The 27,956-nt window shown below is 44.0% G+C and overlaps 1 protein-coding gene across 2 annotated transcripts in view; it reads right to left on the bottom strand.

Moving 5' to 3' along the window:
- LRRC2 (leucine rich repeat containing 2) overlaps window positions 1–23,069 on the bottom strand; it is a 66,574-nt gene extending 43,505 nt beyond the window's left edge. The window contains exons 1-3 of one of the 2 annotated variants that reach the window (XM_088652621.1): window positions 22,934–23,043; window positions 19,733–19,815; window positions 13,590–13,735 (exon numbers count right to left, since the gene is read on the bottom strand). In XM_088652621.1, the coding sequence (XP_088508747.1) occupies window positions 13,590–13,714 (125 nt within the window). In that variant the 5' untranslated portion in view covers window positions 13,715–13,735; window positions 19,733–19,815; window positions 22,934–23,043. Of the gene's footprint in view, window positions 1–13,589; window positions 13,736–19,732; window positions 19,816–22,933 lie in introns of both variants that reach the window. The other variant, XM_035099800.3, reaches the window with a different exon arrangement.
- Window positions 23,070–27,956: the final 4,887 nt, after the last annotated feature.

Raw genomic sequence — 27,956 nt, 5'->3', positions numbered from 1 at the left:
CCATTAACCTAAACTATCCGTGTCCTTGTGTGTTCATTACATAAGCGAACTACAGGGCATGGGGCCTTGACGTGCAATAGGTGCTCCACACAATGTGACCCTGATTTTGCAGAGGTTACACCTTTACAGCACTTGGAAATGTCTAGAGAAGAGCACTGTTCAAAGAGGAAGCTTTTTATAGCTCTTCCTCCCTAGAAGGGTCCAATTGCCAGCCTCGGTCAGTGAGGCCAGCTCAGATCTTGAGAACACTTTTGGGCCCACAGCAATTCTCTAATGCAACTATCACATATAACCACATGGGGCATCCACACAAATTGCTGAAGGATCCCAGGTCTGCCCCAGTGACCCCCGACATCCACACAAAGGTTGGATGGCCACCCGTCAGGTGATTCTTTAGCTGTGATTGGGATCCCTTCCAACTTAATTCAATGAATATCATTGTTCTCAGTCCTCTTATACCACCATGTAGGATCACATTATCACACCACTATTTGAATGTACACAGGTGAAAACTGTCTCTGTGCTCAAAGAAGAGAGAGAGAGAGAGAGAGAGAGAGTCGGAAACAGTTTATTCTTTGCAGTCTTAGCAACACTTTTTGTCAACACATGATAGTCAATGTCTCTAAATAAGCATAGCTACATTGACGTCAAACGGTACAGCTGAGCATCGGCTTTGCTTCTCTGAATAATCATGGTGATTGAGAAGTCTTTCACATTGCCAAATTGAATTGTTCTGTTAAAAAGGGAGTTCGGAGGGATTAGGCAGTCCACAATTTTCGAAATAGCTCTGTTGCCTCCTTTCTTTCTTTTTTAATTGCATATGAAAGATTACATATAGATGGTTACAATAAAAAAAACATCACAGCACCAGCACTTTTCCTTTAAAGTTAGCTGCTCTAATAGAAAAAAAAGTTCCCATGGCCATTGATTCTGTAGGTTCACCCTATCTGTACTTAAAAACAGTCTTGCAGCAGGAAGAATTGTCTCAGTTTTTCCTTAAGTTAAATGCACAAGTTGCAGATATGCCTGGAAGCGAAAGGAAAGTCCGATGCTGTAAAGAAAAATATTGCATAGGAACCTGGAATGTAAGAACCATGAATGGAGGTAAGCTGGATGTGGTCAAAAATGAGATGACAAGAATAAATATCGACATCCTGGGCATCAGTGAACTAAAATGGAAGGGAATGGGTGAATTCAGTTCGGATGACTATCATATCTACTACTGTGGGCAAGAATCCCGTAGTAGAAATGGAGTGGCCCTCATAGTCAACAAAAGAGTGGCAAAAGCTGTAATGGGATGCAATCTCAAAAATGACAGAATGATCTCGATACGAATCCAAGGGAGACCTTTTAACATCACAGTAATCCAAGTTTATGCACCAACTACCGGTGCTGAAGAAAGTGAAATTGACCAATTCTATGAAGACCTACAACACCTTCTAGAAATGACACCAAAGAAGGATGTTCTTCTCATTACAGGGGATTGGAATGCTAAAGTAGGGAATCAAGAGATAAAAGGAACAACTGGCAAGTTTGGCCTTGGAGTTCAAAATGAAGCAGGGCAAAGGCTAATAGAGTTCTGTCAAGAGAACAAGCTGGTCATCACAAACACTCTCTTCCAACAACACAAGAGACGACTCTACACATGGATATCACCAAATGGACAGCATCGAAATCAGATTGATTATATTCTCTGCAGCCAAAGATGGAGAAGCTCTATACAGTCAGCAAAAACAAGACCTGGAGCTGACTGTAACTCAGATCATCAGCTTCTTATAGCAAAATTCCAGCTTAAACTGAAGAAAGTAGGAAAAACCACTGGGCCAGTAAGATACAATCTGAATCAAATCCCTTATGAATACACAGTGGAAGTGAGGAACAGGTTTAAGGATTTAGATTTGGTGGACAGAGTGCCTGAAGAACTATGGATGGAGGCTCGTAACATTATACAGGAGGCAGCAACGAAAACCATCCCAAGGAAAAGGAAATGCAAGAAAGCAAAATGGCTGTCCAACGAGGCCTTACAAATAGCGGAGGAGAGGAGGCAAGCAAAATGCAAGGGAGATAGGGAAAGATACAGGAAACTGAATGCAGATTTCCAAAAAACAGCAAGGAGAGACAAGAGGGTCTTCTTAAATGAGCAATGCAAAGAAATAGAGGAAAACAATAGAATGGGGAAAACCAGAGATCTGTTCAAGAAAATTGGAGATATGAAAGGAACATTTCGTACAAAGATTACCATAATCAAGGACAAAAGTGGTAAGGACCTAACAGAAGCAGAAGACATCAAGAAGAGGTGGCAAGAATACACAGAGGAATTATACCAGAAAGATATGGATGTCTTGTACACCCCAGGTAGTGTGGTTGCTGACCTTGAGCCAGACATCTTGGAGAGTGAAGTCAAATGGGCCTTAGAAAGCACTGCTAATAACAAGGCCAGTGGAAGTGATGATATTCCAGCTGAACTATTTAAAATTTTAAAAGATGATGCTGTTAAGGTGCTACACCCAATATGCCAGCAAGTTTGGAAAACTCAGCAATGGCCAGAGGATTGGAGAAGATCAGTCTACATCCCAATTCCAAAGAAGGGCAGTGCCAAAGAATGCTCCAACTACCGCACAATTGCGCTCATTTCACACGCTAGCAAGGTTATGCTTAAAATTCTACAAGGCAGGCTTAGGCAGTATGTGGACCGAGAACTCCCAGAAGTGCAAGCTGGATTTCGAAAGGGCAGAGGAACCAGAGACCAAATAGCAAACATGCGCTGGATTATGGAGAAAGCTAGAGAGTTCCAGAAAAACGTCTACTTCTGCTTCATTGACTATGCAAAAGCCTTTGACTGTGTCGACCACAGCAAACTATGGCAAGTTCTTAAAGAAATGGGAGTGCCTGATCACCTCATCTGTCTCCTGAGAAATCTCTATGTGGGACAAGAAGCTACAGTTAGAACTGGATATGGAACAACTGAGTGGTTCAAAATTGGGAAAGGAGTACGACAAGGTTGTATATTGTCTCCCTGCTTATTTAACTTATATGCAGAATTCATCATGCGAAAGGCTGGACTAGATGAATCCCAAGCCGGAATTAAGATTGCCGGAAGAAATATCAACAACCTCAGATATGCAGATGACACAACCTTGATGGCAGAAAGCGAGGAGGAATTAAAGAACCTTTTAATGAGGGTGAAAGAGGAGAGCACAAATTATGGTCTGAAGCTCAACATCAAAAAAACCAAGATCATGGCCACTGGTCCCATCACCTCCTGGCAAATAGAAGGGGAAGAAATGGAGGCAGTGAGAGATTTTACCTTCTTGGGCTCCTTGATCACTGCAGATGGTGACAGCAGTCACGAAATTAAAAGACGCTGCTTCTTGGGAGAAAAGCAATGACAAACCTAGACAGCATCTTAAAAAGCAGAGACATCACCTTGCCGACAAAGGTCCGTATAGTTAAAGCTATGGTTTTCCCAGTAGTGATGTATGGAAGTGAGAGCTGGACCATAAAGAAGGCTGATCGCCGAAGAATTGATGCTTTTGAATTATGGTGCTGGAGGAGACTCTTGAGAGTCCCATGGACTGCAAGAAGATCAAACCTATCCATTCTTAAGGAAATCAGCCCTGAGTGCTCCCTGGAAGGACAGATCGTGAAGCTGAGGCTCCAATACTTTGGCCACCTCATGAGAAGAGAAGAATCCTTGGAAAAGACCCTGATGTTGGGAAAGATTGAGGGCACTAGGAGAAGGGGACGACAGAGGACAAGATGGTTGGACAGTGTTCTCGAAGCTACGAACATGAGTTTGACCAAATTGCGGGAGGCAGTGCAAGACAGGAGTGCCTGGCGTGCTATGGTCCATGGGGTCACGAAGAGTCGGACACGACTAAACGACTAAACAACAACAACAAATGCACAACCACTTCCTCTGAATAACTAATCTAACTGGAAAGACACAGAGCAAACCTGAAACAGATAAGACTGTTGGACTTTTCTTTGCCAACCAAGTTTGCGCAGCGGTTGGGGCGATGGAATAAAAACTTGCCCGCAATTTCTTTGCTTAGCTTTATTTTAAGTAATAATCAAACAGCTGCAAAACACCCCTTCTCACCACTACACAGTCCCCCAGTCATTAACCAAATTCTTTAACACTAGTCAATTAGTAAGTCAAACAGAGAGTACAAAGTTAGAGAGTAAGATAGCAAGATATGATGCAAAGCATTTGGTCAACTTAAATACAGTATTCAAAATAATCAATTATCCTATCACATCGCTGCATTCAGTGCAGCAGGTAAACTCCCCCTGCTAATTAGGCAAATTGCTAACATACCACAGGTGTGCCGAAATGTCGATAGCTCACAGGTGTGCCGCCATGCAGGCTAAGATTACAAACACACAGACCTCTCTGAGTAGCACCATTGACCACATTAATATTAAGAAAACCTAACAAAGACTGCTTCCAAAAGCTACATACACCAGGTGAACCTTGTGTTCACTGCCAACCACTGATAGTTACTATAACTCACTGAATTGAGCTAAGCAAAATTCCAGATTATTTATTTATAATAAAATAAATATCAGAATAAATGTAAGAAAATGAGTAAGAAAGGAGAGCTTGTATTGATTTCTTACACAGAAGCCCTGGGTCAAACAACTTCTCAGAGTTCAGACTAGAATATTTTGCCGCTAGGAAAAAATATTTCCTTTTTTGCCCATTTCTGTCATGGGCATCTGTTAAATAATATAGATGGGATCACTAGCAGTAAGAGACACAGCTACTCTCTCTCTCTCTCTCTTTCTCTCTCTCTCTCTCTCTCACACACACACAAACACACACACACACACACACACACACCATTTTATGAATTCTAAAAAGAGTCTTTGTGCCTTTGTGTTGACATGCTGTGCCACCCAAAAGGGGGGGGGGGCGCCCGTCTAGTTTTGCTCCTAAGTTCAAAGAGCAGTGAGGCACTCATCTACCTCCATATATTTAAAACAGGGTGCAAACAGTAGCATAGTTGTCCCTCTGGGACAAGACTACCTTCTTACGCATTATATGGGGAATAGGCTGTTGCATTAATGATAGTGGAATTGTAGGCAGTGCCAGGAGAGACATAATATGGAGGCTTCTGATTGTTCAAAAAGGCAGATAGCTAATTTGTTCTGAATAAATGTGTTATACACTTCAAGATCAGATAACTCTAATCACTTGAGCATCATTACTGATTCAATGAATCTGTGTAGCCTTCCTGGCCCAGAAAAGTAGCAACCAAATCAATTGCTGGCCGTTTCATTCAACATGTACTTCTAAACCTTGGACAAGCAGGGAAAGCCAAAGACTGTGATACGAATTTTTATGTTGTTTGATTAACTCTAGAGATGAATCAGAAATTTGTATGCCATACGTATGACCAAACGGATGTGTAGAAGCTCATTATGTCTAAGCCAGAGTTCATTGCTATACTCTAAGCCAGCCTGTAAAATGGAAGGTGCTGATGTCTCTTCCTGAATCCTTATGCTAACACAGAAAGTGCTGGGTTTACCGGGAAGGTAAGAGAAACCATGTGGCTGTTCTAACCCCAGGAGGAGGATGGAATCAGACTGCTGCATATCTTAACCCTAGCTATTTGAAATGAAAGGGTGTGTGCACAGTTCGCCTCCCTAATCCAACAGCCAGGGCTTTGGATTTTAAAAACAAAAATCTCTTTTAAAAAACAAAAATCTTTTTAAAAACAAAAAATCTCATGAGGCATCTACTTGGCTGATGGAAAAGGGTTTTTTTCCCCTTCTCTCTTCCCTGTCAATATCCCTCCTGCTAGCACAGTAGAGGGGTGTTTCTCCCCACCCCTCCTCCTCTGCAAAGATGACTCAGGAGTTTGCTCCCAAAGGCAGGGAGGGGAAGGGGGGCATGTGATGGCCACTGGCCCAGAGAGGACCTTTGAGCCAGGCTTTATAAGCCTGCCCCTACCCAAGTTTAGGCATCCTTTGATGCACTTTGGTTTTCTACTAGTTTCTGGTCTGGTGGGGGTAAATAGGATACTTTTTCAGGGCAGAGATTCTTGGATTGGCCTTAGAGTCCCTCCTTTGCTGCCTACTCCACACTGCTGGATGAATTAGATTTGTGAGAAACCGCAGTCAAACGTAACTATGCATGAGTGCTAGTTAATGCATGAAGGGGTTAAGGCCACAGAGTTGTGTTCCTAGACTCTGGTTACAGTGAAGCCGCTTCCCTTCCTTTCCTCATTCTCTCTTTACAACATGTAACTAACAAGGAAGGACATGTCTCAGATGCATGTTTGGAACTGTCTTCCTGTATATTATACCAAAGTGTATTCTACCTGAGTAGATGCTGCATGGAATAACACATGAATCACAAATCTGCCCCACGGGGCAATAAAGAGAAATTATTAGGAGTTTGTAACAGGATGTAGCAATTGGCCATAAAAAACTTTAAATGTCATCTCCAATGTTTGGCATTTTGTGCATTGTATGCTTTACTACCGCAGTTCAATCCAGATCACGAAGCAACATTACCTGCCCACCACGAGAAAATAGCCCCTAACCAGCAATAAACTGTGACAGACAAATAAAGCTTAACAGCCACCACTTCAGAGACAAATCTGTTCTCTGAAAAATCAAAATGCAAAATTTGCTATCACAAAAAAACCCTGCACTGTTTCCATTCCACTGCAGTTGGTCTTCACTGACCACTGTGGCAAAATGACATAAGTTAATGTCATTTGTCAATTACATTCGCTTTATGTCATTCCACCCTATTCATTTCAGTGTAAAGGAAACACAATGGAATTGCTGGGGATGCAATCCGTTACATATCACTTGCAGACTGAAAGCAACAACAGTGAGTGCCCATTGTTTTTGCTGGATTGATTTCCATTCCAGACAGGGGATGAATAAAAGAAGAAAAGGCTAAGAAATAAACCCTACACAAATCTGGAGTGGAGACCCTAGGCTAAAGATGGTGCCAAATACGTCTCCTTCCAGCAATTCTTGCAGCCAAGCTGGTGCTCTGCTTCCCTTGGACCACATCAGCAAGGCCAAGAGAAGGGTCTTGTCATCTGGGCAGCCCAGGACCTTCAGAGAAGTCACTTTGCAGCAAAAACAATGTGGGAGGCAGCAGTTACGAGTTACTGATCTCTGCAGCCACAATAGGCACTGTGATTCTCCAGTGGTGTGACTTTGCCCCCAGAGGTGCACTCTATTGTCTTTCAAGACTGATGGGTGCTAACAACAGCAGCAGGCGTATCTTCTCTCCAAGCCCATCAGTTCTACAGTACACCCAATTCCCCTCTTTATTCTGGCGATTCCCCCATTGTATGATGGAGAGTGGGATTGTGTGACTGGCTATAATGGTCCCTGGCAGGCGAGCAGCCTGATAAAACAGCAAAGACCCTCCGTCAGTTTTATACAAGTTTATTTAAAAGAAAAACACATTCAGAGCATGGCAATCTGCCTGCTCTCGTTAATCTAGTTGCTCAGTCTGACTCATCGTTCCTCCCCCAACAGGAAGAGCGCCTTTCGTTTCCTTCCCTTCCCTTGCTCTCAGAGCCTCTCTAATCTCCTAGTTTTAGGACTGCAGGGCTGAGCTACCTCTTCCTCAGAAGACTCAGCCTCCAACACCATCTTATCTGCTGGTTGCCTAGCAATGCCTTGGCCGACATCCAACTCTTCCTCCCCTTAGGAACTAACTGCTTCTTCCTTGGAAAGGAGGGGCCCTGGGCTGTTCTCTCTAAAATCAGACAGACAACTCTCATCTCCAGAGTCACCCTCTTCATCATTCAGCTCAATTTTCGAGGCTGACTCTCCCGGTGTAGTGGTGGTGGGGGGCACATTCCTGACACTGGCCCTGCTTCCTCTATGCATTGGAAGACAAAGGCCTGAACTCAGCATAACCGGGGTTCTAAATTGCACAGGGAGCTCCCATAATTACAGCAGCTTCTCCCCTGTAAATACTGATCCCCCAGTGCATGGAGGGTCTGCCCACAGAGGTGTGATGGATGGTAGCAAAGTCAGGCAAGGAGGGGTTATGGTTATGCTCACCAGGCCTGGCTCAGCCATGAGGTGGGGTTGTGGAGGCCCCCATGGGAGCCCTGCCCACCCAGGCACCTCCGCCACCAGCAGAGAAGCGGCGCAGGCATTGGCACTGATTTCCAGCAAGATCTCATGAGATCTCCCTGAAATCTCATAAGATCTTATGGAGTGAGGGGAACTGAACACCAAATAGCACTGCCTTGGGGAAGAGAGAATCCAGCTGTCGACAGAAGAGTCCTCTTCAGCGTGTCTTTAAAACAGTTTTGCGACTGGAGAACGCATTGATGAAAGCCTTTGTAACATAACAAACCCCTGCTCCATTGACAATACCTGCTGGACTCTTTTAGCCTCTCTCAAAGTAACGTCAACAGCTTCTATTTAAAGCTCGCAATAACAAGGTTTTACATGCCACTTTTAGCCGATATAATCAAATGAAAAGCAATCGTTTAACTCACTTGACAAAATACACTGTTTATCCCTGACACATCAAACCCTCAATTTATCAAAAGATTTTCTTTCTTTCTCTTGGGTTGATATGAAATATGCCACATGCAATTCAAATGGAGCGTTTTTAAACATAATTGCAGCCTTTGTCAAGCCTAAAAGCATATCATCATTGCAGTATTGTCAAATGATTTTTACCATATTACACTGCTTAAGTGCAGGCTTTCCAATCAATGGATATGTACATGTTAGTAGTGGTTCAAAAGACAGTGACGTTGCTTCATCTCCCATGTGTCTCACATTGTATTTGCATGTTGCTGTACACATCAGAGAGGGGACAGAGCTGTCTTCCCCCAATGCACATTAACAGTTTGGTTTTCCCGTGCCTGCAGCCTCCTAAAGCTGCCATCTGGCCGTGTGCTACACCTCAGCTTCTCAGCGGTGTTTCTCATCAATTACGGAGTAGATATAGATTGTGACTAACACTGTGTGTACACAGCTTCAAATGCTAGTGGCCAGAGCACACTGGAGCCAGAGTAAATGGTAATGTGGCCATAGGCTATGATATGGCAGGGAAATGCTGTACACAGTTCTGGAAATACCGTAATTCAGGCGATGGGCCACAGATCAATGGAAGAGCATGTGCTTTGCTTTGATAAAGGTCCCAGGATCTCCAATTTTAAAAAGGATGAGAAAGACTCAGGAGAGCTGCTGCCAGTCAGAGCAGACAATACTGTGCTAGATGGGGGAAGTTGCATGAGGCTTGAGGGAAATTTGGAGAGATGGGGTTGGCAGGATGAGAAGGCGCTGGAAGGCCGAAGTGAGGAAGAAGAGCTTGTGAATCCTTTAACCACTGTCCGGGAGCATTGTGAACAGACTCAGAAATGTGTGAAAGCTTGGGAACATTTAGAGCATGGGTAGGCAAACTAAGGCCCGGGGGCCGGATCCGGCCCATTCGCCTTCTAAATCCGGCCCGCGGACGATCCGGGAATCAGCGTGTTTTTACATGAGTAGAATGTGTCCTTTTATTTAAAGTGCATCTCTGGGTTATTTGTGGGGCCTGCCTGGTGTTTTTACATGAGTAGACTGTGTGCTTTTATTTAAAATGCATCCCTGGGTTATTTGTGGGGCATGCCTGGTGTTTTTACATGAGTAGAATATGTGTTTTTATCTAAATGCATATCTGGGTTATTCGTGGGGCATAGGAATTCGTTCTCCCCCCCAAAAAAAATAATAGTCTGGCCCCCCACAAGGTCTGAGGGACAGTGGACCGGCCCCCTGCTGAAAAAGTTTGCTGAGTCCTGGTTTAGAGGAGTGAAATGCTCAAATGTCATCCAAGTTCCGTAAAGAGGAAAAGTGTACAGAGGAACTCTTTGACTTCTTGCGTGCTAGAGACCATTGGGTGGCTCATAAACTTTTCAGCAAATTGAAATAAATGTTAATATAAGCCTGTGTCCTCCTCATGCATAGCTGATGAAAACCTGAATCTGTTCAGTTTGAATAAACATGCAGCCCTGCTCCTATTATATGAAGGTGAATGCAATTAGCTCTCTGGTAATTCAGAGAGAATTTAAGAGTTGCCCTCAGAATACATCTATGTTTTGTAGATTTGTGGTTGCTAAGTGTTTCTGTAGACTTCTGGTATTAAAGATATTTCCTGTTAAATGTGAAAATGTTTGTTTCTTATGAAAGCCAAGTCCTCTAAGCATACTCTGAGGTAAAACATTAAAAATTAGGCAAATAATAATAATAATAATACTGTGCAAGATGGGCAATCAGTCCAGCCTGATATATTACTATTTAATATTATTATTTATTAAATTTGCATCTTAAAAAGCAGAGACATCACCTTGCCAACAAAGGTCCGTATCGTTTAAGCTATGGTTTTCCCAGTAGTGATATATGGAAGTGAGAGCTGGACCATAAAGAAGGCTGATCACCGAAGAATTGATGCTTTTGAATTATGGTGCTGGAGGAGACTCTTGAGAATCCCATGGACTGCAAGAAGATCAAACCTATCCATTCTGAAGGAAATCAGCCCTGAGTGTTCACTGGAAGGACAGATCCTGAAGCTGAGGCTCCAGTACTTTGGCCACCTCATGAGAAGAGAAGCCTCCCTGGAAAAGACCCTGATGTTGGGAAGGAGAAGGGGACAACAGAGGACGAGATGGTTGGACAGTGTTCTCAAAGCTATGAACATAAGTCTGACCAAACTGTGGGAGGCAGTGGAAGACAGGAGTGCCTGGCGTGCTCTTGTCCATGGGGTCATGAAGAGTCGGACACGACTATTTTTTTAAAAAAATATTTTTATTAATTTTCCAATTAAAACCAATTATATCACATTCAATATTTCAAATTATACACATATATATATCAATCAAACCGAATGTTATGCCAAATCATCTAAAGAATTTTTTATTTGGGTTCCCATGCTTCAAGAAATTGGGAATTCCTCGCAACTGTCCACTGCCGTCTTTTTTCTAAAGTTCAAATCGTCCTCCAAGTTCATAATAATCCAGATCTTCCCCTTACAGTCACATAGATGTTTTCCACTTTCATCCGATTGTTTCCCAGCCGCTGAGATAAATATCAAACAACGTTTCACAGATGTTCTTTCTCCTGTGTGAGTTAATCAGTCCAGCCTCCCCATAAATCTTCTTAATGGAGCTCCTTGTTGCGTCGAAGCAGCCCGAAGCAGCGCCATCTCAAAAAGCTCAAATCACTTTCGCTTTCTCTCATAGCCATGAAGATTCACGATCATTATAGAATTTACAGCTTTTTCAGGCAGGAGACCCAAACATCAAACCATAAACTCTTGGTAAATTAATGGATCTCCTTGCCCTATAGCTGAACTTAGCTTCAGGTCGCTGCTCCAATTTAAAGTGCGTCACAACTCATAAATCCTCCGAGCGCGTCCAGAACTCCTTCCGCCCGACTAGGGGGAGGCTTTTCTCATCGGCAACTCCACATCTTTAAAAAAATATGCTCAGTAACAACAGTTATAAAGTTCAACTCACACAGTCTTTTGCTTCTCTTTCACTCCAAACAAGCCAGGACATCGCGTCCGGGAAGGTACGAGGCAACAATATGAAGGAAAATAAAAATAAAAACTCGCTTCCCTTATCGCTCCGTCCCCATCAATCCTTCTTCCAGATGCAGTACAATCTTTGACTCCTCTCCTTTCAGCAGCATAAATTTCTCAGCAGTAAACAGCGCTTCTTCCCCTCCTTCTGAAGTATGTCCATAGATTTAAGCCTAATTATCTTCTTTAACCATGGAAATCCCCGCCATGCAGATTAGCGTCCGGGAGTCCTGGCCCTCGTAAGTGCTCAGCCCAAGCTCCCCCCACTCCAAAAACAGTCGGAGTGGGTCTGGGGGCATCGCGGGCCAGCGGCCCCTCTCCGTAACCCCCGGAGAGGGTAGGGGGTTGCCATTTACTCCCCTAGCAACCGCCAAATTCCTTACGAAGGTCAGAGAGATGGAAAACAGGTCCGCCATTCCTGCAGGCGGAAACCGGAACGAGTCGGACACGACTAAACGACTAAACAGCAACAACAAAATGTGTATACCACCCTATAAATCCAGGTCTCGGGGCAGTTCACAACATACAATCACAATATAAAAACACAAAATACACAATAAAAAGAAAAACAAGAATAACCCAATAATCCTCCCTCCCAGCACATTTTAAAGGGGCATTTTCCAATGTTTATCTTCCTATCTTAAAAGAATGACAGTGCAGAGATACAAAGGCAACTAACATGATAAAGAGTCTGGAACATCTCAATGAGAAAAGGGTAAGTACCTTTTAATTGTTCTATTAAAGGACAACTTAGGGAGGGGATGCTAGAGGTTTATGGAATTATGCATGTTTTAGGGAAAGTGATACTATTCACCCCTGATACCAGAACCTGGGGCACTGGATAAAATTTGTTGGCAGTAGCTAGGACAGACAGAAGAGAGTACTTTTTCACACAGTCGAAATATTTGCCACAAGCTTGGCAATGCCACAGTTGGTTGCCATGTGATGCCATGGGGGAAATGTCTAGAAATGGTTGTTACCAATGCTGTCAAGCTTCCACTTTAGGACAGAGCTCCACCCCTGCTCCACCCAGAGGCGGAGCTAGGTGCTCTGGCACCCGGAACAGCATGCACCCGGGGGTGGGGCTAGCCGCCTGAGGGGGCAGGGCTAGCATACCAGAGGCCGCCGCGCGCATCCCAGGGGGTGCACACCGGCCACCACGAGCCTCCCAGGGGGGTGCACAGCCCAGGGCATCTGGGAGGGTGGGGCGGCAATGTCAACCACCCCCCGAGGTAGCGCCTGGAGCGGACCGCACCCATCACACCCCACCTCAGTCAAATGAACAGCTGGGCCCACAAATGCAGCAGGATTGCGCACTAGCTTTTTTAAAGTAAATGAAATAACTCGCATAAAGAGGCAGATTTCCCCCAAAGACCATTGAGGCCAGAGTCAAAAAATCCCTAAATGCACCCATAGAACTCATGCCTCTCAATAGCAGCTGTTGAGGGAAAACCTTAGGGGAGGGATGGTGAGGTTGGTTGGTTGGTTGAAAACAGATACACCCCGCTTTGTATTTAAAAGTCCAAGGTGGTTAACCGTTCAAATAAAAGTCAAAGTCTTTGGGGAACTCTCTGGCTCACCGCTGTTGGAAACAGATGCGCAACGAAGTGAATCCTTGGCCTGTTTCATCAAGTCTCTTTCAAAGTTTCCATAAATGCAGGCATGGAGTTTGATTTATTTTATTTTCAGTGCTATACTAAGTTTGCACGGTTTTGCTCATGTCCTAATGCAGCTATAGCCATCCCAATAAATGTAATGCAATGTGCTGAAATCAGGAGGTAATTTCGGGGTAGAGTCTGAAATAGCTCGTCTCCGGTATCATAAAGCCAAGAGATATTTAACTTCTGCAATGTGTTTAAGAATGCTGGGTGTTAGCGTGCATCCCCCTAGGAAAAGGGAAATTATCTAATAAAATAATGCAGACAGGCTATTGTTGACAATGATTCATCGACAGCTTGATTTATAATTCAGTTTTCAGGCAATTAATCAGATTTATATTAAAAAGAATAATACATTTCCTTACTTTTCTAATGCGCTTTGGGCTATTCGTTGCTTCTCCTTTTTTTCCCGTTCTTTGTGCTTCTTAACCCGAATCTCCCACAATCCTCTTATGGCCGAAAAGTCTAATATGATCACCTGATGCCCCATGTTGCTGACATTAAGATTCTCCTGCAATAACAATTTTATTAATATGGTGTCATTATAAGGAAAAAGAAGCCGATGACTTAAAGATAAGAAAAGAAGATAATATACCATAGTTAGACATAGGCATACAATCCTTTCAGTCCTCATTTCAGATGAGGACATGACAATCAAACCAAAACAAAAAAAATTATTAGAGTTAGTACTTGCAATAATTTTAATAATCCATATTCCTTACTCTATTCATCACCTTCAGTACTGTATCCATCCTGCCGCAGGGTGGTTTCCAACAAATAATATGTTGTTCCTCTCTCTATCCACTTTTTAACATGGGTTACGTAACTTACGTAACTTTTTCCATAACCTACATTCATTTCAACGTAAAGGAAATCCCTTTTTAACTCTTTTATGTTACAGAATCTCTCCCTATGGAACTCTATCCAGCTTTCATCTGGAGTCTTTGAAGCCGACTTTCTTAAAATCCATCGAACACTTCCAGTTGTGTCTTTAGAACTTTCTTTGCATCTCTTTGAAGGGACATAGAGTGTGACCTGTCACAGCTTAACACCCTTTGTGCTAAGCACCATTTTATAACTCTGTTAATTTTTGTAACTGAACTTTTAATTAGCAGTAAAGCACTTTTCTGGGTACAATTTTAAAAATTAGTGCCCTCCTATCTATCTATCTATCTATCTATCTATCTATCTATCTATCTATCTATCATCTATCTATCTATCTATCTATCTATCTATCCATCCATCCATATACTGTATACAGTGGTATCTTGGTTCTCAAACGCCTTGGAACACAAACAACTTGGAACCCAAACACTGCAAACCCGGAAGTAAGCGTCCTGGTTTGCGAACTTTTTTTGGAAACTGAACATGTTCCGTTTTGAGTGTTATGCTTCCGATTTGAGTGCCACACTTCCATTTTGAGTGTTTCACCAGGGGTCAGCAACTTTTTTCAGCCGTGGGCCGGTCCACCATCCCTCAAGCCACGTAGAGGGCCAGACTATATGGGGGGGGGGGGAATGAATGAATTCCTATGCCCCACAAATAACCCAGAGATGGATTTTAAATAAAAGAACACATTCTACTCATGTAGATTCCCGGGCCGGATTGAGAAGGCGATTGGGCCGCATCCGGCCCCCAGGCCTTAGGTTGCTTATCCCTGTGTTACACTGAGGTCTGTCTGTTTTTGCTATTTATTTTACTCTTTTGTTTTGTTCTTGTGACTGTGTGGAACCCAGGTCAGCTACTGATTGATTGATTGATTGATTGATTGTGTGACTGCAGTACATTGTTTATTGCTTTCATTTTATGGTTCAGTGGTCTTGTTGGATAGTAAAATTCATGTTAAACTGCTGTTTCAGGGGTTGTTTTTAAAAGTCTGGAACAGATTAATCTATTTTGCAGTACTTTCAATGGGAAAGCGCGCCTTGGTTTTGGAAGGCTTTGGTTTTAGAACGGACTTCTGGAACAGATTAAGTTTGAGAACCAAGGTATCACTGTATAATGAAAAAAGGAGGGGCTGTAGCTCAGTGGTAGAGCATCTGATTTGCATCCAGGTGATTCCAGGTTCGATTCCCAGCATCTTCAGGTAGGGCCGGGAGAGAACACTGCCTGAAATCTAGAAGAGCTGTTGCCATTCTGTGTAGACTGTCCTGAGCTGGTTGGAATGATCTGCCTCAGTATAATAATAATAATAATAATAATAATAATAATAATAATAATAATAATTTATTTATACCCCGCCCTCCCCAGGCAGAACCAGGCTCAGGGCGGCTCACACCAATAAAATTACAATAAAACATAAAAAGCAATTAATTAAAATACAGATTAAAATACAGTATTAAAATTTAAAATGCAGCCTCATTTTAAGTAGTCCATAAATCCAAGCCATGAGGGAGGAAAACGCAGGGGTCAGACTAAGTCCAACCCAAAGGCCAGGCGGAACAGCTCTGTCTTGCAGGCCCTGCAGAAAGATGACAAATCCCTCAGGGCCCTGGTCTCCTGTGAAAGAGCGTTCCACCAAATTGGGGCCAATACTGAAAAGGCCCTGGCCCTAGTAGAGGCCAATCTAGCCACCTTATGGCTCGGTATCTCCAGAATATTGTTGTTTGTAAACCTTAAGGTCCTCCGCGGGGCATACCAGGAGAGGCGGCCCCGTAGGTACAGGGGTCCCAAGCCGCATAGGACAGCTTCCTACTGGTATATTCTTATGGGTATGGTCAATGCCTGGGCAGGTGGCCTTCTGGAAACCACATGCATGCTCACACATAAATAGAAGGCAAGCTAGCATAGCAGTCCCCTTATGAGCCTGATTACCGTACCCTATCCTGCAAGGGACATTTTAGAGCAGCTTCCCCCAACTTTGTGCTCTTCAGATGTTTGGAATTACAATTCGCATCAGCACCAAGCAGCATGGCTAGTGGTCAGGGATGATGGGAATTGTAGTCCAAAAGTATAGAGAGCATGAGATTGGGGAAAGCTAGTGGGCATCCTCATGAGAAATTCAAGGGCACTCCCGTAATGAAGACTAATTCTCATGTCACTTCTGTATGATACGCTCCTACTGCATGGCAAGGGGCAGATATAAATCACAAATGTGCACACCGACCTCCTCCAGTTACATGCCTTTCATTTCGTATTCTACCACCCGTGCTTCCACCTTCTGACTCATGTACGATTTATCACCTGCATCATCTCCCATAAATACCCAGCTCTGTCCTGGCAAAGGAAGTGCTCCTGTTACGTATATCTGAATAAGGCATATTTGGATAAATCCTCCTTGCCTAGCTGCTCACGCTATGGGGGAAACTGTCAGAAAGCACCTGCTGATTTATGGCGCCTCCTCTCTCGGATGTGCTTTTGCCACCTACAGCCCACAGGATTCGGGTGGAAGGGCATTTAGCTGCAGTTTCTGAATGACTTTATACTAGATCTGTTGCTGGCGAAGCCCATCTTTCCTGAAGAGCGCCTGCTTTTGAATTATTCTTGAGGTCACAGGCCACCTTTCTTAGATGATACATTGTTGTTGTTTCACTCAGCTTTATGATCTATTACTCAGAGAGATCATGAAAGTTGGCCTCTTTGGCAATACACTATAAAAAGAAGAGGGACTCAGCCACAGAAGAAAGAGTCCAATACTGGGGAAAGGGGAGCTGATGACTAATTTACAACGGCATCATCTGTTACAAGGTCTGCATGCTGGAGTCTATGGTAGCTGTAGCAGGTAATCCTAGCTTTAGCAATACCTATTTACACATGGAGAATTTACTGGGCCTGAATCAATATGCTTGCGTTGAACAGATTGAGCTAGAATCATGCCGGTGCCTCTCCGATGGCTACGTCAGATTTACAAAAGGAATGTGTCAATGCATCAGCCATAACTCAGGGCTGCTGCAAAATCCTTTTCTGATTTTTGGAGCATTTTCAAAGCTGCTGCTACCATTCGCACAACGGCTAGATCTGAAGCTGCTTTTTTTAAATTATTATTCAACAGTCACTGCGTGCCACATTAGTGTTACTTACATTTCCAATATTATTCACAGTTTCAGGCTTCAGAAATGGAATTTTTATTATTTGCACGTCTCATCGGTCCTGGCTTCCTGGTTTTGTTTATGTATTTGTTTTGCGGAAACCAATACCATTTACATATTTCCCCTCCATTTATTTTACTTTTACAAGGAAGCCTGCAGACCCAGTTCTGCCAGAGATGTTAGGTGTGCTGAGGTTCCACTGAAACTAATGGGCACAGTTAACACATTCTCAAGATGAATCTTCTGTTGAAATGTAGTTTTCGCAAACTGTATGTCATCACAGCACTCATTAACTAAAAGCTCATCTAGGCTTCCTTTTGTGCTGTGTTTCTAGGCCAGGCATCCCCAAACTTCGGCCCTCCAGATGTTTTGGACTACAATTCCCATCTTCCCTGACTACTGGTCCTGTTAGCTAGGGATCATGGGAGTTGTAGGCCAAAACATCTGGAGGGCCGCAGTTTGGGGATGTCTGTTCTAGGCACAGGTCCACACTTTAAAGCTCTGTGTCTGAGCTCTTCCCTCCCACCCCAGCACTTTCCCCATGAAAACTCGCTCTGTGCCTTAGAAAACATAGATTTGATAGGTCTCTAAGTAGCATGCTCCAGCCTTTCTCACAACATTCCTCTGAAGTGTTCCTTTCTTCCTGCACCTAGAGCTGCCATACATCCAGATTTTCCTGAACATTACTCAGATTTCAAAGGCGGAATTGACGTCCAGGGGGTGGGTGGGTGAGTATTTCCAAAAGGTGGCACTTAGGCAAGTCAACTGAAAAATAGCCTTTTTGTAAAATTTTGGGGGGTTTCCTTTAAAAAGCTCAACAATTTTGGGGTCTTTTGGAAATATGGCAACCCTACCTGCACCTGGCTTCCCAGAAAAGTTTGAGTGTGGTCTCAGCGCCAGCCTGAACCACAGCAACAAATGGCACCAACATGGTTTGACATGAAGCGCATAAGAGTCACAGACCCGTGTCTCATGTGAATATATCTGATTTGTTGGTTTGCCGCTACAATGTGATCATGGCTCCCTGTCATAGTGGCAATGTATGCAAGCAGTAGGCACATGGGTTGTGTCACTTACGCACTTTACAGTGGTTCCTTGGTTCTCAAACTTAATCTGTTCCGGAAGTCCGTTCCAAAACCAAGGCATGCTTTCCCATAGAAAGTAATGCAAAACAGATTAATCCGTTCCAGACTTTTAAAAACAACCCCTAAACAGGGGCGTAGGAAAGGTGGGGTTGGGGGGCGGTCCACCCTGTGTACCATCATGGAGGGGGGTGACAAATTATCAAGGAACAATTACTGCCCTACTAGAGTGGTTCATAAAAAACTTTTTTTAAAAGAAAAAAACCTGCTCCAAAAGTCTTATCTTACTACACTAGGGATTATATAGCTATATATGAAATTTCATGCATATCAGTTAATATCTTGACCCTCCTCCATGAAAATAGCTGTTTACTTGGTCGTTACCCTATGTCGTGAAGGCTGAAATTTTAATTCAGTGGAGCAGGGTCAAGATATTAACTGATATGCATGAAATTTCAGATATAGCTATATAATCCTTAGTTTAGTAAGATAAGACCTTTGTAACAGATATTTATTTATTTTAAAAGTTTTTTATGAACCGCCCTACTGCCCTACCCTCCGCTGGGCTTCCCAGGTCCTGGAAAGTCGGCCTATGTGAAGAAAATGAGACTAGGCCGAGTAGATTAGATAATACAGAGCATGGTGAAATCACAATAAATAAAACCTCCCCTTCAGTAGTTTCAAGCACTACTACAGGTTCCACATAATATCTGTACTGCATTTTTTACTGTGACAGCACCTGCACTTTGGAACTCCCAGCCTATTGCAAGAAAGCACATGCCTTTGCTAGGCTCTTTTCGGGCACCTGCTGAAAGCATTCTTCTTTAGGCAAGCATACCTAGATGCTTAGGAAGTTGAAGTAATTTTAATCTTAATATTTTAGCTTTGGTATGTTTTAAAGTAGGGTTGTTAATTTTTCTTGATTTTACTGCTGTGGTGTTTTTTTGTTTTTTTGTTTTGGTAAACCACTTTGCAGGTTTTTTAAAAAATAAATTTTATTAAATAAATAAACAATAAATATAAATATAAATAAAATAGCAGAAGCCAAAACACAGTCCATCCTGTAGATTTAAGTATCTGTCCATAGTCGCCTACTTGTTATCAGAGGCCCAGAATCCACATTCCTTTGTAAGAAAATATGAAATAACACAAAACCATTTTTGCAGGCCAAATAAATAAATAAATAAATGGGGGGGGTGACAAGAATTTTTTTGCACCGGGTACCACCTGACTTTCCTACACCTCTGCCCCTAAAACAGCAATTTAACATGAATTTTACTATCTAATGAGACCATTGATCCATAAAATGAAAGCAATAATCAATGTACTGTACTATAAAATAAATAAGACAGTAAGTATTGTAGATGATAAAAATCAAAATTAGTTTTTTTTTCTTACCTGCACTGATGATAGTCATTGTTTGGATGGGGGTGGCTTTTATCCATTTCCGCAATTGCACCATCAATCAATCAGTAGCTGAACTGAGTTCCACACAGTCACAAAAACAAATTAACCGAAAAAGCCTCAAAAACAAAAATGCAAAATAAATAGCAAAAACAAAAGCGCCAAATACAGTGGTACCTTGGTTCTCAAACTTAATCCATTCCAGAAGTCCGTTTGACTTCCGAAACGTTTGAAAACCAAGGCACGGCTTCTGATTGGTGCTGGCGCCCCGGAAACAATAGCCGACAGCCGCATCAGACGTTCGGCTTCTGAAAAACTATTGTAATGTTTTCGGTGTTTGGGAAGCAAAGCGTTTGAGAACCAAGGTACCACTGTACAAACTAGCACCACATCTCCATTGGGTAGGGTTGTCAAATTTGTTCTGGCAAAATACAGGGCAGGGCAGTTGGGGGCAATTTTTTCTCTCCTTAATCTGGTGCTGAAGTGACTTCAAAGCAATCCATTGTAATCTATTGCAGCCTAACAGGATGGTCCCTCGGGAATTTGTTACACACACAAACGTGCGTACACAAATACACATGAATTTGTAAATGTATCTGTGCTTGGCTACCCAGAGCTTAAATGGATGACCTTTCACACACCCTTTAAAACACATGCATTTGGACAGGATCCCTAACTTGGCAGAGAGAGAGAGAGAAGACCTGAAATACAGGACAAAACTGTATCAATACAGGACGTAGCATTTTACACTGAAATACAGGGCAATCCTGTATTATACAGGACAGGTGGCAACCCTATACATTGGGACCACTGGGTCTGGCAAGGACGGTAGTGACATGCTCTGGGATATATGTCATAGTTGCAACTTGACGGTTCTAATGGAGGCAGGCCCCTCACCATTGTGTGAGCTTGTCTCTTTTCCCGCTCTTTTAGCTATAGCAGCCATTTTGTATTATGCCAGGCCCCCAAAGCAGACAGTCTTTCATTTGCACCCAGGGCACTTTCACAAAATTCCAGGTGTGCCCACTGGCCCCAAAAGGTGAGCAACATGTCACCTGCGAAAACTTGTCATTTCCCTCATGCACACGGTAGGCTGGGCTAGACTTTCGTAATACGACGCCATATGCAAAACTAAAATTTGGTTCCCGCAAATGAATCTTCTCAATTACGGGCAGTTTCAATTTTGCGCCCCCTCAGCTCGGCGCTTTCTGCAAGGGAATCGCCTACAGCACCCTAAATCCAGTAGGGTTTGTATTCGATAACTCATCAAAGGAAATTATTTTATCGAGAAGGTTCTCTTTTATTGCTGTATTCTTTGCCCACAAAGTCTAAGCTCCTCTTGGGATGTTCATTAATTACATCTTTAATTATGGATTAATTAGTAGTCAATTGAAAGTACTTTTTGTACTTCCCCTGCTCTCATAGCACTAATGTGTTTCCCATCGAACTTGATGGATGCTGCTGTAGCTACACAGAGAGAAGGAGTTATTCACTGAGATGCCCAAACCATTCCGCAGGCAGATTCCTCCTTCTGCCATGTGGGTGAAGCTCCTTCTCTTCCTTGCTGAATTTATTTCATCTTTCTCATCTTTATTTTATTGCCAAAATATCAGCGTTTCATGAATAATTATCATAATTGCAACGAATGGTTTGATAGCAGCTTAGGAGCGTCTAAGGCTGAGCTAGCCCATTGGCCTCTCTCATTCATTGAGTCTCCAGCGACTGGCAACAGCTCTCCAAGGTTTCAAACAAGGTTCCATCACAGCCATACCAGAACCAGAGGGTGTCTGCAGGCAAACATCTGCTCCGCCACTGAGGTCCAGTCCTTCCCCGCTAGGCCTGGTCTTTACTCAAATAACAGGTGGCTTAGATTGAGGAGCCAGGCCAAGGCTTTTTCGGATCTGAAACTGGATCCAGTGCTCATCTCTCATGACCCACACTGTGTTCGAGCCCTGAAAGGGCCATAGCTCAGTGGCAGAGCGTCTGTTTTGCACGCAAAAGGTCCCAGCTTCCATCTCCGCCGTCTCCAAGTAGGTCTGGGAACATTCCAGGTCTCAAACCCTGGACAGCCGTGACAATGTCAGCATATTGTCAGCATATAGACAATATTGAGCTAGATGCCTATGGGAAACCCACATAAGCAGGACATGAAAGCAATAGTCCTCTCCTCCGGTTGTCCTCCACAAACGGAAGCATGTTGCCTCCGAACCTGGAGCCCCTGATAATCCTATCTTCCACATCTGCCTCCAGCCTTAATATTTACTCCCTGGAGGTATTTCACTTTTCAACTAACATGCATCCTCTTGTTACAGCAATGGGCGCCAGGTGATAACTTGTTCATCTGCAATGTAACTTTTTGATCTGCAGCAACACTTTCTCTCTCCCACACACAAATATCTCTCGGCTTACCAGATCTGCTCTACATCCATTAGATACCTGGCACGTGGCCTTCAGAAGCAGATGTTCTATAACTCTTTTAAACGTTACTCAAGATCCTGACATGCAACAAAGATAAATAGCCAATCTCCCAAAACTATATATATATATATATATATATAATCATTTTCACTCCAACCTATGCCCTTGAGATAGAATAGCACAGTTTTTAGGAGGCAGGAGTTGTTTTGTTTTCCACAGTGGAGACATAGAGAGTACTTGTAACTGCAATCAGGTATGCTTTAAAGAAAATATTTTTTTTTAAAAAAAACCTCTCATTATACACATTCAGGGCCGTCTTAAGTATATCTGGTGCCCTGGCACCGTGGTGCGACGATCCCTCCTGGCGCCCCGTTTCCCAGCGTGGCTGTCTGGCAGGCTCTGCGCACGGCACGGCGCCCCCCTGGCAACCCGGCGCCTTGGTGCCCTGCACCACCCAGCCTGGCCGTAGGGCCGGCCCTGTATACATTGCAAGTTCAGGTTGGTGTAATGAATGCGTTTAGTTAACTGATCACTGTATATGAAACACCAAGTGTATCCAAAAACTATCATGTTTCAGGCTTAAACTTTATATCTATAATCTCTATATTTATTTCTTAATTTCTCTTTCTGTCTGTCTCTCACGCAAACACACACATTTTGGCAGGCACTAAAACACTATTAGCAGCATCACTCATCACTGATGACTTTGCATGTTTGATCCCCAACAGATCCAAACCACTGTAATCTCGACAGCCAGCAAAACAGTCGACCACTTACCTACACCTAAAGGGCACTATTGTTCTGAGCTCCTCAGTGTACCTGTGTGGCAAGAAAACTGGAAACTCTGGGGTTGTTTACAGCAACAAAGTAGCAGTCGGTCAGCCCAGTATCTTTATTTGTTTAAACTTGCCAGCGTGACTGGCCTTCCAGATTTGCTAATGTTCTATATTTGTAATGTGCTAACATGATCTGTGGTTCGAAAGCAGCCATGGGCATGATAGAATATCAGCCCTACAAAGCTCCGTTTGGATAAAAGAACGGAACTTTTAATAGGTTAAGCATTTTAACAGCACTTTGGCGAGGGTGATAAAAACAACATTCCTTTGACCTGTGGTCCCAGCGTTATTTAAAATCACACAGAGGTGCCAGAGTGTTATTCCAGGAAAAAAGAATCCAAGTTGGGTTTTTGTTTTGTTTTGTTTTTTTGATACTCTGTTAGAATTAGACTAATTTCCTTCAGACTGGAGACCTCTTAATAAAATAAGGAAATAAGAAAGAGAACGGAAAGTACCTGCCAGCTGTCATGGCTACAGGGTGAGCGGAGTGGTGTTGCAGAGCAGGAGTTGGGGAGAGGGACCTAGTCACAAAACAGTCTGGCCAGACACGCTCCCTGTTTAGAGGGGAAGGTGCCAGTGTCCTTCTGAACTTGGCAGGTTCTGTGCTTCCTGATATAGTCGCAAAGAGGGCTCCCAGGAACGGATCCAACTTTTTTTTCCTGGCAGGCCTTCATCTCTGAGACAGCCACTTTGAAATGTATGTGAAGTAGCTGTGCCAGGAAGCACTCAAGGACTCTCGGTAAACAGGTTGCCGGGGCTTGTAACAGAAGGCTAATGCAGAAGGTTGCCACCATTGGCTATGTGCTGAAGTGCCGTGCTTTTGCCCACTGCACAACAGGCAAAAAAGAAAGGGGTTTTGCCTCCTCCGTCACTGCATTTCTTTGCAGAGGAAACTTGCGGCTGCTGATTTCGGCTTTTTATTCAGCTGTCAAAGTGCCAAAAGTAGGCACAGTGCCATGCATGCAATTAGCACTTGTATGAATTGCTGCTTTTAAAGGAAACTCGAGGCCCCACAATATGGATTGGTAACCCAGTGTGAAGGGTATAGGGAGCATTAACCCTCCGATCCCCACTGCGTTCCCCATCTCCCATGTCTGCTATTGGCAACAGAACCAGTTACTCTGAGCAGAGTAGTGAGAATGTCACCAACCATCAGCTAACCTTTGGCCTCTTTCATTAGACAAGGAACCGAACCTACGAGGAGGCCATTGGTGTCACATCAAATTCTAGCCTTTCATCCCAATCAACTCAGTAAATCAGCCGAAATGTCTTCCACTGGATCATGGCTTCTGTGCATTCCCCTCTTCTACAGCAACATGAATCAATATGAGCCACTTACTACACAAGGCTGAAAGGTCATTCTGGTTTTTTTATTTTTTAGAAGGCTCAGATGCAAGTTTCTAGCCTTCATGTTTGCAGACGTAAGTTTGATGGATGTGTGTCTGAAGGATTCAGTAACCCAGGAGGCAAGTGGGGGGGGGCGGGGAGAAGCTCATTTGCAGATCTCGTTATTTTTGTTTATTTCTCGATTTCCAAGGGTTGATTTATTATTTTGAACATTCAGACATTCTGGGTCAGCCAAGGAAATTTGATTATGGTTTCAAACTGCGCTTTCAAATTACTCGAAATGTACAAAGGTCATATTGCCTCAAATGAGCTTTTCTCATGTATATTTGAGAGTGAGCACTTTCCTCTGGTGACTGAATGTAAACCAAGACTAATGATAATGGACCACTTCAGAAATTGCACAGAGAGCATCTCACTGTCAACTACAGTGTTTCTCCTAAAATAAGACGGTCCTCAAAAATAAGCCATGTCAGGCTTTTCATTAGTAGAATAAATATAAGACATCCCCCGAAAATAAGCCGGGGGGAGCAGGTCTGGCAAGGAAAGGAAGGCATTTAAGCGCCTTCGGAAGAGCCGGCAAGAGGCAACAGTACGCTTGCTGGCGATCTTCTTTTCATGCCACTCGCAGTGGCTGTCTCCAGTGCCGCCGCCATGCTTTGGGGCTTGGCGCGCGCCCACAGCCACCTCCACAGCCCCTGGGATTACCGTCGCTGCAGCCGCGCTCCTGGGCGCTCTCGGCACTTCCCCCGCGGCCGCCTCACTGTGTTTTGCGGGGGTGGGAGCCGCTTCGGGGAGCGCAGCGCAGCGCGAAGAGCCTGGTGAGAGGCAGCTGCGGCTGCAGGTGAAGCCCAGGATCTGCGTGGGCGACTGGGGGCGAGCGCCCTGAGTGCTGCGGTGGTAGCGAAGAGGCGCCCGATCAGCCCGCTTCTCAGCTGATCGGGCGCATCTTCGCCACTGCCGCAGTGCTCAGGGCGCTCGCCCCCAGTCGCCCACGCAGATCCCGGGCTTCATCTGCATCCGCAGCTGCCTCTCACCAGGCTCTTCGCGCTGCGCTGCGCTCCCCGAAGCGGCTCCCGTGCAGCCGCCTCTTGCCGGTTCCTCCGCTGCCGCTTCTCTCACAGCTGCCTCTGCGGCTGCTTCCTGCTCCGCCAACGCGTTTGGATCCTTGGATTACGGCGTTTCTTCTGCTCCCCAGCAGCACGCAGATGGGAGGGCCGGAACCCCGCTGAGCTCCGCAGCTCCGCAGTATTACGGTATTATTGTGCTTTGTTACAAGGGCAGCCTTGCCATTTTTATTTTCTGCTCCCCGGCTCTCAACGGGTCCCGCACGGTGCGCTGCTGCCGGCTCTCAACAGGTCGGGGCTCGGCGCAGCATGCTGTTGCCAGCTCCCGCTCAAAAAAATAAGACATCCCCCGAAAATAAGCCTTGGTGGTTTTTTTGGAGGAAAAATATATATAAGATGTGTCTTATTTTAGGAGAAACACGGTATATTATGCTACTGATAAAGTTCCATGATTATAGGGGTTTTTTATTATTTATTTTTGCCAGCATAACACGGCAAACTAGTTTTATGTTCTGCTTTCATCGTGATTAACCATGAATCCAAGTCTAGCATTTTAAGCAATGAATTTTGAGTTTGAGTCTAAAGGCAGGGGATCACATAATAGGATGGTCAATGTTTCCAGTCAGCTTTTTGAGCTGTGCCTTTTTCACAATGGCTCTACTGTATAAGTAGGAGTTCTCAGGGAAAGCCTTTCTCAGCAGAAAGAGAGATGTGACACTTGGCTGTCAAGCTACATTGAAAAGCACAGTTGCAGCTGATTGAAAAGTCCACAGACAGACTAACCTTCCAAAGTATGCCCCTGATCATTATGATTACCTCAATAATTGGTGTGAAAATAAAGGTAAAGGTAAAGGACCCCTGGACGGTTAAGTCCAGTCAAAGGCGACTATGGGGTTGTGGTGTTCATCTCGCTTTCAGGCTGAGGGAACCAGCGATTGTCCACACACAGCTTTCTGGGTCATGTGGCCAACATGACTGAAGCACTTCTGGTGCAACTAGGGTTGCCAGGCTCAATAAAGGACAGGACTTCTGTGCCTTTAATTGCCCTGCTCTCTTTTGAGTCCGGAAACCTTAAAGAGAAACCAGCAGACCCTCTGTTTAATTTCCAAGCAAAGGGTCTGCTGGTTTCTCTTTAAGGTTTCCGGACTCAAAAGAGAGCAGGGCAATTAAAGGCACAGAAGTCCTGTCCTTTATTGAGCCTGGCAACCCTAGGTGCAACGGAACACCATGACGGAAACCAGAATGCACGGAAATGCCATTTACCTTCCCGTCACAGTGGTACCTATTTATCTACTTGCATTGGCATGCTTTCGACCTGCTAGGTTGGCAGGAGCTGGGACAGAACAACGGGAGCTCACCTCGTCATGGGGATTTGAACCGCTGACCACCTGATCAGCAAGCCCATGAAAATAGGCACAATATCAACAGGTGAAGCTTTTTCCAGCAATGAGAGGCTTCAGCATGGGTGTAGCCAGGATCTTTGTTAGGGAGACAGGCCTTTTGTTGGGGGGGGGCAGAACCTCAGTTTGCTATGTATTTTTATTTATTTTTTATTGTTTTAGGGCGACAACTGCCCCTCCCTGCATCCCCTTGGCTACACCCATACTTCATTTCTTGTTTTCTGCCTGTTTGCAGGTGCTAATGATATGCAACCTTCGTCTATTAAACAGGAAAAGATGAGTAACATGGTAGCCCCTGATCCCTGAATTGGGAGGTTATTGTCCCCCATAACATACCCTTTTTGCTTGTTTGGATAACCCAAAGAAAATCTTGCCCAAAGAAAACCTCTCAAATAACTGTGAAAGTATAACTATGAGGCTGTTGTAGCTTAATTCTTCCCCCTTTTTGTTTATTATTTTTCTTCATCCAGCCACCTTCTCTAACTTGTGTACGGTAGCATCTTGCTGGATGAAGAGTCTGAGACAGGCAACCCCAAACTTCTGATCTCCAGATGTTTTGGACTACAATTCCCATCATCCCTGACCACTGGTCCTGTTAGCTAGGGATCATGGGAATTGTAGGCCAAAACGTCTGGAGGGCCGCAGTTTGGGGATGCTGAGACGCCACAAAAGGTTTCCGCATTGTTGAGACGTTTGGTGGGTCCAAATATAGACATTAGCCAACTGCAGACCTGTGTTTTTTCCCCTAGTGCACCAACACAGACCCCCTTGTTATTGTTGTTACAAGACTGTCATAGTTACACCCATGTTGTGGGTATTTTACAGGGTGGGGAGAGAAGCATGCATTGCAAAAGGAGATGATGCATTGCTCCTTCTAGCAATGAAACTGACAGTGCCATCTGCTGGCTGAAGATGGTTAATGCTCTGATGGCCAATGGGCAGGTTATAATGGCAGCAGTAGTTCAGCGCCAGACCTGCTGTAGATCATAGTCTCAACTTACATACGTAAACGACAGGAGGTATGTCTTCCAAATCAGTAATGGTTTGTTCTGTATTTTGGAATTCTGTGTCGCTTTGCATTTTCAGCACAGTTTCCAACACAATCCTGTGCACATGTACTCACAATTCCCAGTGAGTAAAATGGGGTTTATTC

This window comes from Zootoca vivipara, chromosome 10, assembly GCF_965207765.1.
Source record: "Zootoca vivipara chromosome 10, rZooViv2.hap1.1, whole genome shotgun sequence".
NCBI classification, from domain to species: Eukaryota; Metazoa; Chordata; class Lepidosauria; order Squamata; family Lacertidae; genus Zootoca; species Zootoca vivipara.
The sequence above is the reverse complement of the archived record's forward strand: the minus strand, read 5'-3'. Positions and strand labels throughout refer to the sequence as shown.